At 37.3% G+C, this 21,689-nt stretch overlaps 1 protein-coding gene and 1 pseudogene across 2 annotated transcripts in view; one reads left to right on the top strand and one right to left on the bottom strand.

The window, feature by feature from the left end:
• Window positions 1-21,689, top strand: part of MINDY2 (MINDY lysine 48 deubiquitinase 2) — a 116,377-nt gene that overhangs the window by 57,984 nt on the left and 36,704 nt on the right. For both annotated transcript variants that reach the window (XM_043982821.1, XM_043982820.1), the window contains exon 5: window positions 12,603-12,705. In XM_043982821.1, coding sequence (XP_043838756.1) covers window positions 12,603-12,705 — 103 coding nt within the window. The remainder of the gene's footprint in view (window positions 1-12,602; window positions 12,706-21,689) is intronic.
• On the bottom strand, window positions 16,965-17,623 carry LOC122741580 (annotated as a pseudogene).

The following is a 21,689-nucleotide window of genomic DNA, read 5'->3' as shown; positions in this document are numbered from 1 at the left end:
TTAATGTTTCAGATGAACTCTCAGATTCTCTAGATACCTAGAATATGTCTAAAAGTTTCTTTAGGCACTCATTAGTCAAAATTAAGCTCTATTCTCAGCTGATAGTTTCAATTGAGCCTTTTCTAAAGGAAATCTAGTTCATTCAGCTTGAACTCTTTCACCCCAGTACTTTGTTTCTCTTCCTGCATCAATTAAAGCTTCCATCTATTCTGCAGATTTCCTTGCCAATTTGAAAGATTTTACTCTTACCTATTTTTTCTTTTTCTAATATGAAACACTTAAGGAATCTTCAGTTTCCTCCTCTTTACAGACTCTTATACATAACTCCCCATCTAGAAAAAAAAAATCTGTGTTAAATCTTGCTGTCCCTTCTTTTCTTTGCCTACCTTCTCCAAACAGCAGTCTCTTTTCATTAACTTCATTTCCTCACTATACTTTCCTGCTTTAACTCCACCTACTTCTATTTCCACCATTTTCATTAAAACAGTATATATTGGGGGCAGCTAGGTGGTGCAGTGGATAAAGCACTGACCCTGGATTCAGGAGGACCTGAGTTCAAATCCAACCTCAGACAGTTGATACTTACTAGCTGTGTGACCCTGGGCAAATCACTTAACCCTCATTTCCCTACAAAAACAAAAAAAACCCACTATATAATGGAAAGTAATAGAATCTGGAGAGCATCTAGAGGAAGACATCCTCAAATCCATGGCATATTAGAATTAATTAAAAGAAAGCAGGAAGCAGCTAGGTGGCACAGTGGATAAAGCACTGGCCCTGGATCCAGGAGAACCTGAGTTCAAATCCAGCTTCAGACACTTGACACATACTAGCTGTGTGACCTTGGACAAGTCACTTAACCCCCACTGCCCTGCAAAAAGAAAGAAAGAAAGAAACTAGGAAGAGTTATTCTGGAGAAATGATAGCATCTTCAAGTATTTGCTAGGTTTTCATATGGAAAAGGCATTAAAATGATTCTCTGTACCATTTGGCACTGCTAGTCATCCTTTTTCCTGGATACTGTCATCTCTAAATTTTCATGACACTGTTCTGGTCTATTTGTTCTTCTACCAGTTTCACACCTCCTTCCTCCCCTCCCCCCTTCTCTCTCTTTCTCTCTCTCTCTTTCTTTCTTTCTTTCTTTCTTTCCTGTCATAGTTAAATCATTTACCCAGGGTCGCACAGCTAGTAAGCGTCTGACACTGGATTTGAACTCAGGTTCTCCTGACTCCAGAGCCAGTATTCTATCCACTATACCACCTAGCTGCCCCATACCACTTCTTTTCAGTCTCCTGTGCTTGATCTTCCTCCAGGTTATAACCACTAATTTTGGGCGTCCCTCAATGGTGTATTCTGGCCATTCATTCTATTTTGCTTGGTGATCTCATCTCCTCCCCGGGTTCAGTTATCATCATTATGCAGATAATTCCTATATCTGTATACATAGCCTTAGTTTCTCCTCTGAATTAGAATTCCACATTTTGAACATCTCAAATTTAAAATGTTGTAAACAAAACTCATTATCTTCCCCTCCAAATCCTCTACTTTCAGCAACTTTCCTGTTATTGTCTAGAACACCACCATTTTCTTGGTCACTCAGACTCTCACAACCTTAATGTCACCTTTGACACTTGAATCACATTCATTCTACATATCCAATCTATTACAATATTTTGTCATTTCTACCTTTACATGTAACAGATGTGTGTGTGTGTGTGTGTGTGTGTGTGTGTGTGTGTGTATTTTTTTTCATTCCATTCACACAGGGTTAAGTGACTTGCCCAGGGTCACACAGTAAGTATCAAGTATCTGGGGCTGGATTTGAACTCAGGTCCTCCTAACTCCAGGGCCAGTGCTTTATCTACTGGGCCACCTAGCTGCCCTCTACTATAGTCTTTTGTTATTTCTCTCTGCTTTTTGTTCATATGCAGATAAGATTCAGCAAGTCCAAAATAGAATTTATTATCTTTCCCCCACACTCTACACTCTTTTCAACTTTCCTGTTCTAGTGAACTGAGGCTCACAATTTCAGTGTCATCCTCAGATTCATTCCACATATTCTATCTGTTGTCAAATCTTGTCATTTCTAAATTCACCATATCTTTTAAGTATGTTCCTTTCTCTCTACCCTCAGAACTGATACTCTGTTAGAGGTATCACCTCTTCCCTGGACTATTGCAATTTAAAAATGTGTCTCCCTGCCTCAAGTCTCTCCCAGTTCTACTCCGTCCTCCACTCATCTGCCAAAGTAATATTCCTAAAGGACAGATTTGACCATTATTTAATAAGCTCCAGTGATTCCCTGCCTCTAGGATCAATATAAAATGTTGTGTTTTGCTTTTAAAGCTCATCCCAAATTGATCCTTCCTACCTTTCCGAACTTCTTACACCTCACTATCCTCCATGAGCTCATTACACTGGCCTCCTTGCAGTTCCTTATATACAACACTTCCCCTCTCAACTCTTGTGCCTTTTCATTTGTAGTCTGCCATGTCTGGAATGGTCTCCCTTCCCATCTCCACCTGTGAACGTCCTTGGGGACCTTCAAGACTCAGCCCAAATATTTCCTTCTGCAATGAACATTTCTTTATTTCCATTAGTGCCAGTGCTTTTCTTCTGGATTACCTTCAATTTTATATTTTTATATGTGTGTGTGTGTATACATATAGATATATATCTTATGTGTATACCTGTTTACACATTGTCTTTCCTTTTAGAGTGAAGTGAATCACTTAAATTCGGTGATTATCTGAATTCCTTGCAATGAAGACACTAGACCAAAAGGCACCAAATTTTCAGGCAGTCTATCAATAACATTTATTAAGAATCTAAAGCCAATCACTATGCTAAGTACTAAGTTTCTATGACTTTTTGTATACTGCCATATGTATGTATAGCCATTAGAGAAAACTTGAACAGTTTTTCAGTTACCTGCAGAGAATTTTCTACCTTTGTGTTTCTCCCATAGCCAAATGAGTGTTAAATGCCATCAAAATACAGAATATCCTTCCTTCTAGAAGATAAGGTGAAGGGGCACAAAGACAACCTCTCCATTTTCCAGATTATCAGCAAGAATGGAGTGATCTTTTCGGGTTGGGGACTGGGGGCGGGGGTACAGGGTGGGGGTGGGGGCGCGGTGCATGGAACAGCAACTAAAGAGCATCCATTATGAAGGCAAAGAAGAAAATGGAACTGAAGGGGCACTGGTAAACCTTGATTTATGTCAGGAGGTTTGGAATGTGGAAGAATATGGTATAGATCCAAAAAAAGAGAAAAAGACCTATTTGTACAAAAATATTTATAGCAGCTCTTTTTGTGGTGGCTAAGAATTGGAAATCAAAGGAATGTCTATCAATTGGGGAATTGCTAAACAAGCTATGGTATATGATGGTGATGGAGTATTATTGTGCTATAAGAAATGACAAGCAAAATGATTTCATAACTGCCTGGAAAGACATGTATGAACTGATGTATAGTGAAGTGAGCAGAACCAGGAGAATGTTGTGACAGCAATATTGTTTGGTGAAAAATTGTAAATGACTTAACCATTCTCAATAATACAATGATCCAAGATAATCCCAAAGGACTAATGGTGAAGCGTATACCATCCACTTCCAAAGAAAGAACTGATATTGATGGAACACAGACTGAAGCATGCTATTTTTCACTTTCATTTTTTTATTCAAGTTTTTTTATACAAAATAATTGCATGTATATTACCTATATTTGATTGCTTACCACTTCAGGGAAGGAGGGATAAAATTTTGGAACTCAAAACTTTAAATAAAAATGTTTATTTTTTTTTAAATGTGATATAGAAAAAAAGGAAGAAGGATCATGGAATACTTAAAGCAGAATCTTGATTTTGAGATACTTCCTAAATAGGAGAAAGCAGGTGCTTTTCTTCCAGACTGTAATGATGGTATAGGTCTGTAGATATTATGAGATGAGAAAACATTCAGGAATGCTCAGAAGAAGGAATAAGTAACTGTGTCTGGTGACCACCTCCTGAGTCCTAATAACAATGTAAGCATCTATTGTCTTCCAGGCCATATATAAAAGAAATGGGGGCAGCTAGGTGGTGCAGTGGATAGAGCACCAGCCCTGGATTCAGGAGGACCTGAGTTCAAATCCGGCCTCAGACACTTTACACTTACTAGCTGTGTGACCCTAGGCAAGTCACTAAACCCCAATTGCCTCACCAAAAAAAAAGAAAAGAAATGACTGAGCATCCCAAGATTTATAAAAACAGATAACTATTAGGAATTTCTGGGGATTCACATGAGCCCAGATGATATTGCCAAAAGGAATCCAGAAAGCCTTGCTAAAGATTAAAATCTTATGTAAGAAATTTAAGATCTTAAACACACATTATTTAATCACTGCTGTTGATCAAAGTCAAGGACTTTAGAAGAAGAAAGCATTTTTGATAAATCAACAAATGCCAGGAAGATACTGTCTTTTAAAAAAAATGTGTGTGTGTATACATATACATATATACATACATACATACATACATACATACATACATACATACATACATATATATTTGGGGGGGCGGGGCAGTGAGGGTTAAGTGACTTGCCCAGGGTCACACAGCTAGTGTCAAGTGTCTGAGGCCAGATTTGAACTCAGGTACTCCTGAATCCAGGGCCGATGCTCTATCCACTGCACCACGTAGCCGCCCCCCATATATTTCTTTTAAAAGAGAAAATGGTTTCTCAGAACAGTTGTTGGATTTCTGGAGCCCAGCATAAGACATAGAAATAACAGGTTCCTGGCCATGGACAAAATATGTGTAAGAAAGTAATTGTCTCCAGTCTTCAAGATCTAATCAGAAGGAAAGAGGAGGTAGAAAATTGCCTAACAAGTTAGATATCATAGAGCAGGGGAAGAATGACAGAGTCACCCAGAAATTCAAAAAAGGTAGAATACAATAAAGAAACAGTCAGTAAAACCCTGGCTTGAGATTTCCATGCACAAAATGTAGGTAACAAATAACATAAGGTGGCAAAATAAACCCCGTTCTAATTAGGAGACATAAGACAAAAACAAATGAGAAACTGAAAAGTTTAATATTCATTTCAGCCAACAGGAGATTTAGAATGGATACAAAGTATAGTATTTTATAAAACTGTTTATTATCTTGTTTAGTATCTTAAATGTACAAATACATTTCATTTAAAAGTGAAAGGTTTTGTTTTTAATCTCCTTTTCTACCTGTAACCTTTAAATTCACAAAGGAGTTTTTAAAAATGACAATTACTTATTATAATTTGCCTTTAAATGAAAAGCCTGGATCTATCCAAAGGAGCACCTGAACCCAGGTATTCCAGACTATGAAGCTGGTTTTTGATCCACTCTGCCCCTCTGCCTCCACAAACTTCATTTCTTGATTATAGGATTCTAAAAGAAGTTTGTTCAGACTTTCTGGTGAATAAACAAGATGATGGTTTGATTAATTTAAAAATTTTCTATGAATTTGCACATTCAGTTATTGATAATGCTGCTACAGAATAACACATTCTCACAATTGTATGGTCAGCTTTTTCCTATGATCCTTAGGTTTCATCTTATCTGCAAATTAAAACTTTGCGAGGATTTTTGTGCATAATGCTTTCAATACTAAGTTATTTGAGAGTGTTGTAATGATGATATTGTTACAGAAATAGGATTATGACTCCCGGATCTAAAATCCTAAAATAGTACTATCCTGCATTTTCTTAATTTTCCTTAATTTTTCAGATTTCTATAGGAGACTTCTTTTAAACAAAGATGATGACCTATCATGATAGCATTTGGAACTGTATATTTCATTTGATGGAATTTGTGAGGTTGTGTTTGTGTTTTTCTCTGAATAACAGAATTTAGAAACAATAAATTATATAATAAAAGATCTCATTGTTTTGCTTGAAGAAAATGAAGTAGGAAAAATATAGTCTAGTAGCTATCATAGAAGTTAACATTAGCTGTAGAAAGTACAAATTAAATAGTTGCAGCTTCTCAAAGTAAACTATAAACATTTTCAGTTTGACAGGCTTTGTCTCACTGCTAAAATTAAACAGATTATTTTACCACTTGATTTGCTGGAATTCATTAATGATGCAAGTAACGACAATTTTATAGTTTGTGTATGTGCATATACACATATATATGTGTTTATTATGGTTTAGTATTCTGAATTCAGAAAAAAAAACCCTTAAATTCTTATCTTATAATAAGTAATTGTCATTTTTTAAAACTCCTTTGTGAATTTAAAGGTTACAGGTGCTTGGAACTTTCTGTCAGTGCTTTAATTGCTTGGTAAGCCAAATAATTTTTTAAATTGGCATCTTTTTTATCATTAAAAAACTTTATCTTTCCTCTGCCAAGCAAGCTATATTTTTGTAATTGAGAATAAAAAAGAAAGGGGAAAAAAAATGCAGTTAGCAAAATAGCCAACTATAGACCTTTTTTTTTTTTGCAGGGCAATGGGGGTTAAGTGACTTGCCCAGGGTCACACAGCCAGTAAGTGTCAAGTGTCTGAGGTCGAATTTGAACTCAGGAACTCCTGAATCCAGGGCCAGTGCTTTATCCACTGTGCCACCTAGCCACCTCCCTAGACCTTTACTTCTGTAGTAATGGAAGGATGAATTTTCTCATCTTCTCTTCTGCTTACCCTTTTATTCTTTCTCCTTCTCCCCTTCTTCCTTCTCTTTCTCCTCATCTTTACCACCTCCTTCCTTTTTATCCCTTCCTCCACTGTTAACACAGTTTTGACCATTCTGTATAATTTTTTCCTGTTTCTGCATACTTCACTCTGCATCAATTCATGTAAATCTTCTATGCTTCCTTTGTACTAATCATATTCATTGTTTGTCATGGTGCAATCACATTCCATTCCAATACACATGCCACAGTTTGTAAGCCCATTTCTCAGTTGTTAGATAATTGTTCTACTACCATAAAAAGTGTCACCATGAATATTTTGGTGTGTATGGCAATACTTTTATATCTGTCTTTGACCTTTTTTCAGTGTTTGCTTAGTATTAAGATCTGTTTTGTCAAAGGGGATGGTCATTTAAGTCATTCATTTAGAATAATTTCAAATTGTTTTCCAGAATGGATGGACCAAATCATAGCTCCCATCAGCAGTATGTTATTATTCTTACCTTTCTGCGATCCTTCGAATATTAATTCTTTTCCACCTTTTGTCACATTATCAGTTTGCGGTAAAACCTGATATAAATTTCTCTGATGAGTGATTTGGAACAGTCTTTCATATGATTATTAATGGCTTTCAGTTCTGTTAAGAACTGTTTGTTCCCTTTGGCTGTTTATCCAATGAGGAACTTATCTCAAACAAGTGTTTATTAAAGTTATATGAACTGATACAAAGAAGGTTGGGGCTTCTCTGTACTCTTTAAGGTGGTGGGCATTTGTTTCTTTTTTCTTTTTTTTTTGGTGGGGCAATGAGGGTTAAGTGACCTGCCCAGGGTCACACAGCTAGTAAGTGTCAAGTGTCTGAGGCCAGGTTTGAACTCAGGTCCTCCTGAATGCGGGGCCGGTGCTCTTTCCACTGCGCCACCTAGCTGCCCCTCCTGTTTCTTAATCTTAAACCATATTATTCCGTATTTGCATTGATATATGGATAAGTATTACCTTATATGTTGACCTAACCTAAAAGAGTTTATCAAGGTCTTTGTACAGGGTGGGCCAAAAGTCATGCAGAGGTTTTACTTTTTAATAACTTTTTGAAAATTATTTTTTCTTTATTTGATTTTTCACATGTAATGTAAATTCATTTCCTATATATACTGTATATAATGCTATGGTATTTTAAATTAAAAACAAAAAATAAAGGAATTATTAAATATTTGTGACTTTTGGCCCACACTGTAGAATTTCTGTACTTCCTCATCTGCTGTAACAGATGGTAGCATATAACATGCAATTATCTTTCTTCTTGATCCCTGAGGATCACAATAACAGTGTTCCATGAAATTGTCTTTCTGGTTACCTTTGGGTGAATAATTAATTAAATTGTTTTGCATATCTCTTCTAGGAAAACCTGTTAGCTATCATTTTATGTAGCTATATGTTCGTTAAATCTTCTTTATAACAAGAGTATCTGCATTGGTAGTATTCATTTCCTTAGACGTTTGTTGGCTGTAGTTGTTGTCCAAGGGTCTTGTGTTTAGAGGTCTGGTCTTGATGTCTTTCTGTTGGTTCTCTCTCATACATGGATTCCTTTCCTTTCTCACATCTGCTACTTAAAATCTCATTTCCTTCAAAACTCCTCTTCAGCCACCTTCCACTCAAAGACTTTCCTTATTCCCCAGAGTTATTACTTCCCTGGAAACCCCATTATGACCTTGTATTTATTTTGTCTGCATATATATGTTGGCCACCACTCCCTCCCCCAACAGAACACAAGCTCCTGGAATTCAAGGGTTGTTTCATTTTTATCCTATAGTGTCTGGCACATAGCAGATATTTAGTAAATATGTGTTCATTGATATAGTACCAACAGTTAAATTAATCTTTATTAGTCTGTGATTCCTAGTATTCTCTGAGGCCTCTTTTTATGTCAATCTACCACCATCACTGCAGAAAGACAAGGGAGCCACTCAGATCTGATAGACATTTTTTGTTTTTCTTTGTTTTATGAATTTCCAGGATCAAAGAGTTCATCTTTATTTGGGGGGGAGGGGGGCAGGGCAACGAAGGTTAAGTGACTTGCCCAGGATCACACAGCTAGTAAGTGTCAAGTATCTGAGGCCATATTTGAACTCAGGTCCTCCTGAATCTTTATCCACTGTGCCACCTCACTGCCCCTAAGCTCATCTTTTAATAAATAAGCCATTATTAAGCACCTACTTTGTGCCAGGTCCTGTTCTAAATGCTAGGAATACAGACAGCTTTACAGTCTAATGGGGTAAGATGACATACAAAAGGAAGTGGAAAGGGTATGGGGGAGAGAGAAGATACCCGGCCCAGGGACATGGTGGGTGAAGTCAAGAGGAGTGCAGTGCATAGAAAATTAAGAGGTGGCTGGCCAGGGCACCCTCCTTAAATGAGGGTTCTGAAGGGCCTCTTCATACTTCAATCAGACAGGGCAAAGGGTACTGATAAGATATGAGTTCCAAAGAAATGTACAGGTAATAAATGAATCCATACTGATGTATACTGATGCTTGGACAGCAAAGAGTCTCTCATTAACTATGGTTGAAGCCTCTCTAGACTCTGTAGAGCTCATTCTTTACTGGCACAGCCCTCAAGAACACAGTCTCTTCCATGCTGTGATGAGTTATCAAATTATAATTTAACACGGAATATATTGGTTTGCTTGAATAGGGTTTTATAGGAATTGTCTCTCATTGCCCCTATGCTTATAGGAAGTGGAAAAAAATTAAATCAAATGTCTGATCAAACTGTGTGTAATTTTCTGAAGGGTGGCTTTCCACACTTTAAAATTTGATGCAATAAAAAATAAAAGCAGATGATCAATAAGCATGAAAAAAACTAAATTACTACTAAAAAAGGGAAATAAAATGAAAACAACTTAGATGTTTCAGAGCTGATTTTTTTAATGACAAAAGAAACAGGAAAACTTAGTTTTGGGGACTCATCTACTTTTCTTTGTGGGAGGCACCACTAGTATACTGGTGTAGTTTTCAGTTATTCCCATTCAGGAGAAGTTTACAATTATTGAGGATCAAAGTCATTAAACTATTTGTGTCTTTTGTCCTAGCAATCCTACCACTGGGTGTATATTCCCATGGAGGTCAATGACAGAAAGGGAGGTGGGAGTTCCATATATAACAATACTTTTAGCCACATTCTTTGTGTTAGCAAACCCCCCAAAACTTGAAACAAAGTCATTGGAAACAGGGTACCCATTGATCGGAGTTGACTGAACCAGATTGGAACAAAAAATGTAATAAATATTATAATATGAACAATGGGGGCAGCTAGGTGGCGCAGTGGATAGAGCACTGACTGGCCCTGGAGTCAGGAGGACCTGAATTCAAAGCCAGCCTCAGACACTTAACACTTACTAGTTGTGTAACCCTGGGCAAGTCACTTAACCCCAATTGCCTCACACACATAAAAAAAGTCAAAATAATATGCACAATGACTGTAATCACATTAATGAAAAGAACACTAGTACCAACCATGGACAATTCTTATGAAACATACTTTTCCTTCTCTTAGAGGAGATACATGGTTACTTTGTTAATCAGATTTGCTTAACAGTTTTCACTGTTGCAAGTAAAGGTTAAATTCCTGGGGGACTGGGGAGGCAAAGAGAAGATATTTGGAAATTACTAATATATTTAAGAAGGAATGAGCTTAAAAAATTTTTAAACATCATGCTTATCTACTTCAGTTTGACAAATAACTAAGTACTTATTTATGTGCTAGGTGTTGGTGATATAGCAACCAAACAGTCCTTGCCCTCAAGCTTACTTTTTTTTTAAGTGAGGCACTTGGGGTTAAGTGACTTGCCCAGGGTTACACAACTAGTAAGTGTTAAGTGTCTGAGGCTGGATTTGAACTTGGGTACTCCTGACTCCAGGGCCAGTCAGTGCTCTATCCACTGCATCACCTAGCTGCCCCCTCAAGCTTACTTTTTAATACAGCAATTCAAGATTACCTGATTAAATAAATACAAAATAATTTGATGAGTTAGAGACCACTATCAACTAAGAGATTCAGGAAGGTTTGGAAAAGGAATCAGTATCTCAGCTGAACCTTGAAAGAAAACTAAGAGAACAATTTGGAACTATGCCCAAAGGACTATAGAATTGTGCATACCCTTTGATCCAGCAATACCACTGCTAGGTTTATATCCCAAAGACATCTCCCAAAAGAGAAAAAGACCAATGGGGGGGGGTGGGGCAATGAGGGTTAAGTGACTTGCCCGGGGTCACACAGCTAGTTAAGTGTCAAGTGTCTGAGGCCAGACCTGAACTCAGGTCCTCATGAATCCAGGGCCCATGCTTTATCTACTGGGCCACCTAGCTGCCCCAAAAGACCAATTTTTACAAAAATATTTATAGCAGCTCTTTTTCTGGTGGCTAAAAATTGGAAATCAAAGGAATGAATGTCCATCAATCAGGGAATGGCTAAACAAACTGTGGAATATGATGGTGATGGAGTATTATTGGGCTGTAAGAAATGACAAGCAGGATGACTTCGGAAAGACCTGGAAAGACATATATGAAATGATGTATAGCAAAGTGAGCAGAACCAAGAGAACATTGAGCAGAGACAGCAAAATTGTTTGATGAAGAACTGTGAATGACTTGATTATTCTCAGCAATGCAATGATCCAAGACAGTTCCGAAGGACTATTGATGAAATATACTATCCACCTCCAAAGAAAGAACCTGAAATTGATCGAACATACTGAAGCATGCTATTTTTCACTTACCTTTTTTTTTTTTGGCGGGGCAATGGGGGTTAAGTGACTTGCCCAGGGTCACACAGCTAGTAAGTGTCAAGTGTCTGAGGCCGGATTTGAACCCAGGTACTCCTGAATCCAGGGCCAGTGCTTTATCCACTGCACCACCTAGCTGCCCCTCATTTTTTTTCTTTTAATCAAGTTTTCTTGTTTAAAATGACAAATATGGTAATGTTTTACACAATCATACATGTATAACCTATATCTGATTGCTGCCACAGGGAGAGGATAGGGGAGGGAGGGAAAGAGAGATAAAATTTGGAATCCAAAACTATAAATAAAGATGTTTATTACAAAAAAGAAAAGAAAAGAAAGAAAACTAAGAATTTGAAGAAGTAGAAGTAAGGAGGTATGCTGTCCAAGGTATTCAGGGACAGTTTGTACAAAGGCATGGAAATAAGATAGGGAATGTCACGTCTGGGCAACACCTAATAGTCTGGTTTGGCTCAAACATAGGGTGACATGAAGGAGAATAACTATTAAACCTTTAAAGAGTATTATGTACTGACGAATTTAAAATGAAATGTTTGCTCAGTTTTTTACTTTTAGTTAGAAAAATTAGGGTTAGCCTAAAAATTAGTATTACCTTTAGACAAGCCTTTTCTTGAATGTAAAACTTTCATTGTTGTGGTAAATTAAATAAAAATTCAATTGAAATTTTATTCTAGCCTGTGAATAAGGCTCCCCAAAATATTACTTTTTCTTTCATTCAATTAAATGCAAATTTAGGTCTTAATTAGCAAATTGAAATATAGGTATGCCATTCTTTCTATTTTTGAAAATTTTGTATAACCTAGACATTCTATATCAATACTGATGAAGAATACATTTATAGTGAGTTAGAAAGGAAATGGCAAAAGGTACTTGATACTGACTTTAGTGTTTTGCTTGTCACTAGTAAAATTTTGTGGGGGGGGGCAATTGGGGTTAAGTGACTTGCCCAGGGTCACACAGCTAGGAAGTGTTAAGTGTCTGAGGCCGGATTTGAACTCGGGTACTCCTGAATCCAGGGCCGGTGCTCTATCCACTGTGCCATCTAGCTGCCCCTTTATACAAAATTAACTCGAGTTTTTATGTAGTGTAACAATATTACAGAGAATGGTTTTCCCTCTCATCTCCTACAAGATAAATGAGTTAATTATTTGTCTTCCAGATTACTGATATTGTGAAAGCAGTTGGTAATTGCAGCTACAACCAGTTGGTGGAGAAGATCATTTCCTGTAAGCAATCAGACAACAGCGAGCTGGTTAGTGAAGGTGGGTGAGTGCTATTACTCTTATTTTTAAAACACGATTTGCCTTGCATTTGTTAAATTATTTCAACAAATATTTAATAATAAGACTTCTTATAAATATACTTACAGATACTTATGGAAATTTAGGGAGTAAATTTTACTAATTGTTAAGATTTATATGATGCTTTATATAAAGTTTATAGACCACTTTTCTCATGTAGTTTTTTTTTATTAACTAACATCAGTATGTAAAGGTTCTCCAGAGGTTATTCAAACTGCTTTTTAATTATTTTTATTATTTTGGGCTGTTTCTGTGCTTAATGTTTGTTGACAGAACACCAGTATAACTTGTATCAATCAATATGTAGTAAGCTATTAGTTATTACTCAGTTGATATTAATTACCTGATATATGCTAGGTATGATGCTAAACATTGAGGATACAAATATAATGAATGAAGCAATCACTACTTACAAGTTTACATTCTAATCAAGGAGACAACATAGATATAACTGCAGAGAATAAATATAAAGTAGTTTAAATGGGGTAATTTGAAAGGGACACAAACTAGCAGTTGAGGGTATCATGAAATGCTTCCTATAGAAGATATTGCTTGAGTTATTTCTTGAAGGAAGACTGATTTTTTTAGGTTGCAACGAGGAGGGAATTTGTCCTCTTGCTGAGATACTGAGACAGAAGATGGTGTCCTGTGTGAGGAACAAAGAAACCAGTTTGGTTGGATTGCATAGTATGGGAAGAAGTATAATGTACAGTAGTTCTAGAAACACAGATTGAGTTCAGGTTTTAAAAGGCTTTCAAAGCTAAACAAAGGGAATTTTGGAAAATGGTGGCATGTTAGAATCTAGAAGAGCCCAGATTCTCTATAAATACCCCAGTAAGGTTTTTCAAATGTACCAGAAGAAACAATGATAGGGTAGGCAGGGAAATGATCAAACCAAAAAGAGCTTGATCTAGTCCAGGATTCCTTCAAAAATGCCGTCAGAACCCTGGATTCTCTAAGCAGAGACAAAGCAGGAGAGATAGAATGCAAAGCATGCTAGCCACTCCAAACCGAACTGTGAGAAAAAGCCAGACCAGTGCTTAGGCAGCAATTCCCTCCATCCACACTTGGAGATAGAGCAGGAGCCTAGCTTATAGCACAGGGTGCATTGAAGGAAGCCGAGGACCTAAACCTAGGCAGCACATGTCTGGGCCGTAACAGGAACCACAGCAGGAGAAAGGACCAGAGCAGCACCTGGAAAGCAAAGCTCTTAAAGTCTGCAGTCAAGACAGCTCACCCTATCAGACTCACAGCAAGGGACAAGGCCACTTATGAGTTCAGAACTGTGCAAGAAGAGAAGGAGCCAAGACCAAACCTAAATTGAACCACCAGGAAACTCAACCAAAACTCAGGAATTCCTGCAGTAGATGGGGCCTAGTCTTATCTACCATATACAAAACCAAGCATAGTCTTTCCCCACCTTCTGTGAGTATAGAAAGGAGCAAAGCCCCAGTACACAAACTGAGACTGTAGATATAAGTAAAAAGAAGAAATTCTAGGCATGTAAAGAAATACAATGGACTGGGAGAAGCCCAGGTGGTAAACCCAGAAGAAAAAGAATACCTCCACAGCTAATTGAAGGAAAACTTCTCTGAGAAAAGAAAACAAGGACTATTAGGGTAACTAAAAAAAATGAAACAAGACATAATATTTTTTTTTACTATTTAATTATCCTTTTATATTTAACTCTGCTTTGGTAGTACAAAAGTCTTAAGGTACAAACCATACAGTTAAAAATATATTTGACACATAAATTAATGAAAATCATGAAAAATTACATTTATAGATTTTATACAGGAAAATAATAGTCATATCATATAAACTTGTGTTAGACATTCCTCCCATTCCAAAGGAGGAGGGGAAATATAAGCTCTTATAAACATCTGTTGCTGTGGAAACACTTAAGAATTATAATTGTGAACTAGAAACCAACAAAAATTTTTATGTGATTAATACATGAGGTGCATACCTTTTGGCTTAACTGTAAGATAACCAAATCAAAACTGCTCAAATTTTAAAGATACTTAAAAAATGTGCTTTTCACTTAAATATAATTCTCAGTATCAGTATATTTTCTTGTTCCACTATATTGCTAAAAAGTGTTCTGGCCTGAAAAAAATTATTAAAGCTTTTGAAATACCTTATATTTCGATTTCTCCCTGTATTATAATATAATTTTTAAAGTATTAATAATTATTGATGCCTTTTAACTTAACAAAGCTAAGATTTTTAAATATTAGCATAATAAAAATGTTTATAGGGGACAGCTAGGTGACGCAGTGGATAAAGCACTGGCCCTGGATTCAGGAGGACCTGGGTTCAAATTTGGCCTCAGACACTTGACACTTACTAGCTGTGTGACCCTGGGCAAGTCACTTAACCCTCATTGCCCCACCAAAAAAAAATATTTATACTCATACATATAAAAAACCCTCTATCATAATTTTCTGATCCTCAGGGAGGTTTATTTTCACAGTTATATCCTTTTTGATTATATAGCCAACATATGCTCACATGTATACTTAACTTCTAGATGTTAGAAAATTGACAAATGTTGGACTGGATCTAGGATTTCATTGAAATAGAGAACTCCCAATGAGGAAATTCCTTCTATCAATGCAGATCTGCACCTTTCCTGACATTTATAGTCTTAAGAGAGTTGTTGGGAGCCCTGAGAGATTAAGTAGCTTGCTTCAGATCACACATCCTGTATCAGTAAGAAGTGGGACTTAACCCAAGTCTTCCTGAGTCCAAAGCTAGCTCTATCAAGGTAGCACAATGCTACCTTGAAATATGAAGGGTAGGGGTTGGGGGAGGTAAGGCAAAATTAAATCTACCAGTCATCTGAAAGTTTGGCAAAATGTTAACTTTATATCTAGATTTAGAAAAGAAAAAGATCATATTTATAGCAATACTAAAAAACCTACTGACACAGGGATGTTCTTTTGGGAAGCTGTTGGTAGGTTTGTTTTTAAATTATTTTAGAGAGTGACAGAAAATCTAGAAAGAGCCTAAAAAACAAAACCCAAAGTAATAACAGTTTTTATCTAACTTATTTTTATCACTCCTTCTCCCAGACTGTGCTCTTGCCTGCCATGAACACACTTGGAAGTGTTAAAGCTAAAATTCTAGCTAAAGTGTCTAAAATATCTAATGAGTGGTCGCCAATAAATTATAAGCTTTAGCAAGAGTTAGACTTTTAAACATTTATTAAGGAGAATAAGAATTTGGTAAAGAGAGAGAGAAAGAACTACATTCATCTATCTATTAAAGGGAGAGTGCATTTCTAGCTCCCTTCTCCACCAGAGTCCTCAGGAAAAAGCACCCAGTCAGAGCACCAGGCTCCCCCCTTCTTCCTCCCACAAGCAAACGTCACTTCCTGATGCCAAAGAAAAGACTCCTGGTCTTGCCCTCAAAGACCTTCACTTCATGGCAGAACTTTCCTATAGTAAGTCTCCAGTAGGTGGTATCATTCCAATCATTACAGAAGGCTTTATAAACAGTATCATATGAATGTTCATCAATACCTAAAGGCCATCAAGTACACCCAAAAAAAGGCCTGGAAGAAGTTAAAACCTCTTGTCCTACAGTGAAACTTCTTGTTTGGGCCTTGAAGTCATTTTTTAGTCATTAAAATGGGATTGTTGTCACAATTTTAAGTCTTTCCTAAAAGGAAGTCATTGGTAGTCTAGGGATGAAATGTGATTATAGTGAAGGTGGAGGAGGGGCATGCTGCCATCACTACCTATTTCTTCTGTGATAGTGAAATTGATCATGCTTGCTACCCCTTCTCCGTTCAGACAAAAAAATAAAGAGAAGAAACAAGATGGGGTTAGCAAAGAAGGCACACAGAGGGGGGGAAAAAGCACAATCTCAAACTATTCATTAATATTCTTACTGTACATACATGTTACTGAAATGAGAAAACTGCATTATGTACAGAAGGGCAAAGGAAAAGACTATTAAGTTAAAATACTACTAAATCTTGCTTTTCTAAAAAATTTAATATGCTTTCATAAGGCATAAGAGATAAAACCAATTATAGGGCTGATGCATGTTCCCTGACATCTAGCATAGCAATGGTGTTCCGTTTTAGAGTCTTAATACTCATAGTAAAAATGGTACAAAAGATATAAGAAAATATTTCCATGGGCATTTGGCTTTGCACATCTCCTAAGTTTTCATTCTCTTTAAAACTTCTTCAAATAAAACTTCACATCCTATCCTGTGCCACTTTGTTCCCTTTTCAAAGGGGTAACAGGTACCTTCCTGTTGATACTTTCTGTGCCACTCACAGACATCAGACTTTTCCATTCTTTGACATTGGTTTTATGTTCCACTTTTGTAACTCTAAACCTGCCAGAGAAAGAACAGTCAGTTCTCTTGGTGCTGACTTCTTCCTTTAAATTTGTTGCTTGGTTTTGTGATGTGCCATCATTTGTCTGCAACACTGGCATACATCTCTTTCTGCCGTCCCTCAAACAGTATGTAGATTGTAGCCACATCCAAGCTTTCCTGGAGTACTTCCTGGTGACAAGAGGACCAGTGCTCACTGGAGGACTACCTGAAGGACTAGAAGTCAAAGGACTTTCAGGATCATAGATACTATCTGTCATGGCCTTTAAAACATCAGCATTTGCTTCATTTTTCATGATGTAATGGACAAATTGTTCAACGGTATCACTTTCTTGTATATACTGTCATTCAAATCTCTCTTTTCAAACTTTTCCTCAGTATCTTGTTTCGCTTCTGTTGTCCACTGATAGCCCTTCTTCTTAAGCAGATGGAAGGAAAAGACTGCAAAAAGTCCCATGGTGAAGAAGACTGGAACTAGTACAGTGGCAACATATTCTCGGTGTCCATTTCCACCACTGTTCATGGGAAATGGAGGCCTTCCTCTACTGGATAAATCCAGGGCAGCTCCCACTTGTAAGGCAGGAGAGAGCGGCTAACCATCGAGCTGCCCCCAATGTCAAGATTGTGGCAAGTACTAAGGGAGCCATCAGCATTTCCCCTTCACACTTCTGCCCCAGGCAGCCAGGTTCCCAGTCCCTGCAGCTCCCAAACTGTCAACGGCACTGATACAATGTAAAATTTTTTACACTGAGGGGCAGCTAGGTGGCGCAGTAGATAGAGCACCAGCCCTGAATTCAGGAGGACCTGAGTTCAAATTCGGCCTCAGACACTTAACACTTACTAGCTGTGTGACCCTGGGCAAGTCACTTAACCCCAATTGCCTCACCCCCCCAAAAAAAAAATTAAAATTTTTTACACTGTAATTTTAAAAGAAATGCGAGCTAGGAAAGGAAAACAAAAGTAATAGCTTAGACTAGAAGGTAATAAGAACCTTACCCCAGAATTGAACATCCTGAAAATTAAAATAGACCAAACAGAAAGCAATGACTCCATGAGACAAGAAATCTAAAAATCATTGGATTACAGAAAACCATGACCCTCCCAAAAAAGCCCAGAGAACTAGAGGAAAAAAATGAATCTACTGGGCACCCCTTGGGAAAAAAAAAAAACAAAATGAAAATTCCCAGGGACATCATGACCATATTCAAGGACTTCCAGGTCAAAGTATAAATACTACAAGTAGTAAAAAAGAAATAATTCAGATAGCATGGAGTCACAGGATCACACAAGACAGCTACCACTCTGAAGAAGAACATGGAAGAAATAAAAGTTTACAACCCTGAATAACCTTTTTGGCAAAACTGAGTATAATCCTGTGGATAAAGCACCAACCCTGGATTCAAGAGGACCTGAGTTCAAATTCGGCCTCAGACACTGGACACTAGCTCTGTGACCCTGGGCAAGTCATTTAACCCTCATTGCCCCCAGGCGGGGGGAACACCCCAAAACTGAGTATAATCCTTCAGGGGGTAAAATGGATATTTAATGAAATAGACTTTCAAGCATTCTCAATAAAAATGCCAGAACTCAGTAGAAACTTTGAGATACAAACACAAGAGTCAAGAGAAATATAAAAAGGTACACATTTGATCAGTTGGAAGTGACTGTATGATGATGAATTGTTTACATTATGAGAGGGGGATTAGAAACAAAACCCTTTAAGGATCATAGAGAAAGTTATATCAGAGAAGATAAGGAGAAGGCCAAAAAGTGGTTTTATTCTGTTTTGATGGTCTTAGGAGAAGGAAATGAGAAGAAAAGCAGAATACACTGGGAAGTGAGTAGGAGGAAGGAGATGGAACATACTCTCATAAAAGAAGGGTTCACGAGATGAAAAATAGTCAAACATGTTAGAAGGATCGGAACAAACATCCCATGAACCTCATTTTCATTTGAACCAGATAAAGAGAGACTGAAACACCCACACAGCTTGGTGTAGAAATATATGAAACAACAATAGATGGGATCAGGGAGAAGGGAAAAGGATAGAAGAGGGAATATTCATTCATAAAAGAGCAAACTCCACCACCCAGAGGGTGAAGCATGAAAAGGACATTAAAAGGAAAGAAGCAATGAGGAAAAACCTGTGATTGGGGCAGGGAAAGAGGAAAAGAGGAATCATATTGAACAGTGTATATTTCAGTTGTAGAACATTAGTACAAAACAGTCATCTTTTTTTTTTTTTAAGCAAAGAGGGCAGAATCAAAAAAGCAAAGAAAATACTTAGTGCTTTAAGGAACCTTAGATAAATCATTATCAATATTTAAGATATATGCATTGAATAGCATAAAATATACATATTTAAAGGAAAAGTTAAGCAAAATGGAGGGAGAAATAGTAAAATTTTAAAAGTAACTTAGTGGGGGCAGCTAGGTGGTGCAGTAGATAGAGCACCGGCCCTGGAGTCAGGAGTACCTGAGTTCAAATCCGGCCTCAGACACTTAACACTTACTAGCTGTGTGACCCTCGGCAAGTCACTTAACCCCAATTGCCTCACTAAAAAAAAAAAAAAAAAGGTAATTTAGTGGGGGGGCGGCTAGGTGGCGCAGTGGATAAATCGCTGGCCCTGGATTCAGGAGTATCTGAGTTCAAATCCGGCCTGAGACCCTTGATTGACACTTACTAGCTGTGTGACCCTGGGCAAGTCACTTAACCTCCATTGCCCCGCCCCCCCCAAAGTAACTTTCATACTGGACATTTAAAAAAAGAAATTAAAAATCTAAATAGAATTTCAGAAAAGTTAGTATTGTTAGGTCTCTGTCAACTACTGAATGAGAATAGAAACAAATTTTTTAAAATTATATGCATGAGGGCGGCTAGGTGGCGCAGTGGATAAAGCACTGGCCCTGGATTCAGGAGTACCTGAGTTCAAATCTGACCTCAGACACTTGACACTTACTAGCTGTGTGACCCTGGGCAAGTCACTTAACCCCCTTGCCCCGCAAAATAATAATAATAAAATAAAAAATTTTTAAAAATTATATGCATGGCAATTTCACAAAGATTGGACATGTAGTGAGGGGGAAAAACCTCACAAACACAGAAAAACAAATATTAAACACATACTTTTCTAACCACAATCCAGTGATTATTTTCAGTAAAAGAACTCTGGAAAATGGACTAAAAATTAATTGGAGACCAAATAATTGGTGGGTCAAAGAACAAATCTTAGAAAATATCATCAAAGAAACATCAAATGAGACAACATGGCAAAACATAAGAGATAAAGTGTCCTTAGAAGAAAATTTATTTCAGAATCCTTTGATCAGCAAAATAGAGAAAGAACAGATAAATTAATTTAACCTTTTTTTTAAACTAGAAAAACAATGTCAAAAAATTCCAAATAAAAACTAAAGTTAAAATTTTGGAAATAAAAGAAGAGATTAACAAAATCGAATGCAAGAAAAACATTGAATTGATAAATAAAACTAGGAGCAGGTTTGTTTTTTAAACTAGTAAGTTGCTAGTAAATTAGTTACTAGCAAATAATTGGTCTGATTTTTAAAAGAAAATAAGGAAAGCAAAATCATATGAGAAAAGTTGAGAAAATTCCTCAAACAGGGTACACTCTCTCTCTCACTCTGGGTGTTTTCTCTGACTGTCCCCCATCCCTGGAATACTCTCCCTAATCATCTCCACCTTCTGTCTTCCCTGACTTCCTTTAAATCCCAACTAAAATCTCATCTGTGGGAAGCCTTTCAGTGGCACTGGATCAAAGAATGCATGTTTCACAGTAAGGTATAAAAACAGTTAAAAGCTAAGAGGAACTAGGTTATGAAGGACTTTGAATGGCAGAGGATTTTGCATGTGGTCCTAGAGAGCCACTGAAATTTATTGGGGGGGGGGAGGGTAACATAGACCTATTTTTTAAAAAATTACTTTGATGCATGAATGGAGGATGGAGGAGAGTGGGGAGAGACTTAAGGCAGGCAGAACTCCCCCGGCTGGCTATTGTAATAATTAAGATGTGAGGTGATGAGGGCCTGAAGTTGAAATTGATAGGTCTTAGTAACAGATTGGATATAGAAGGTGATAGTGAAGAGTCGAGGGTGACACCCAATCTTGAGAAGCTAGGAGGATGATGTACCCTCTACAGAAATAGAAAAGGTAGGAGGTGGGCAAGATTTAGGGGGAAAGATGAGTTCATTTTCTAACTTGTTTAATGTAAAATGTCTACTAGATATCCAGTTCCAGATGTCTGGAAGGCAGTTGGAGATCAACAGAGAGTTTAGGGCAAGATAGGTAGATTTGAGAATCATCAACATAAAGGGTGGTAATTAAATCCATGAAAGTTGATGAGATCACCAAGTGAAATAGTATAAAGAGAGAAAATTACAGAACCCTGTGGGACACCCAAGATTAGAGTGTGTGATCTGGATGATGATCACTCAAAGGCAACTGAGAAGAAGTGGTCTGATCAGGAAGAAGAATCAAGAGTGGTGTTCCAAAAATCTAATGAGAGGGGCAGCTAGGTGGCTCAGTGGATAGAGCACTGGCCCTGGAGTCAGGAGGGCCTGAGTTCAAATCTG

This window comes from Dromiciops gliroides, chromosome 2 (assembly GCF_019393635.1).
Source record: "Dromiciops gliroides isolate mDroGli1 chromosome 2, mDroGli1.pri, whole genome shotgun sequence".
NCBI lineage: Eukaryota > Metazoa > Chordata > Mammalia > Microbiotheria > Microbiotheriidae > Dromiciops > Dromiciops gliroides.
This window is presented reverse-complemented; position numbering and strand designations above follow the sequence as displayed.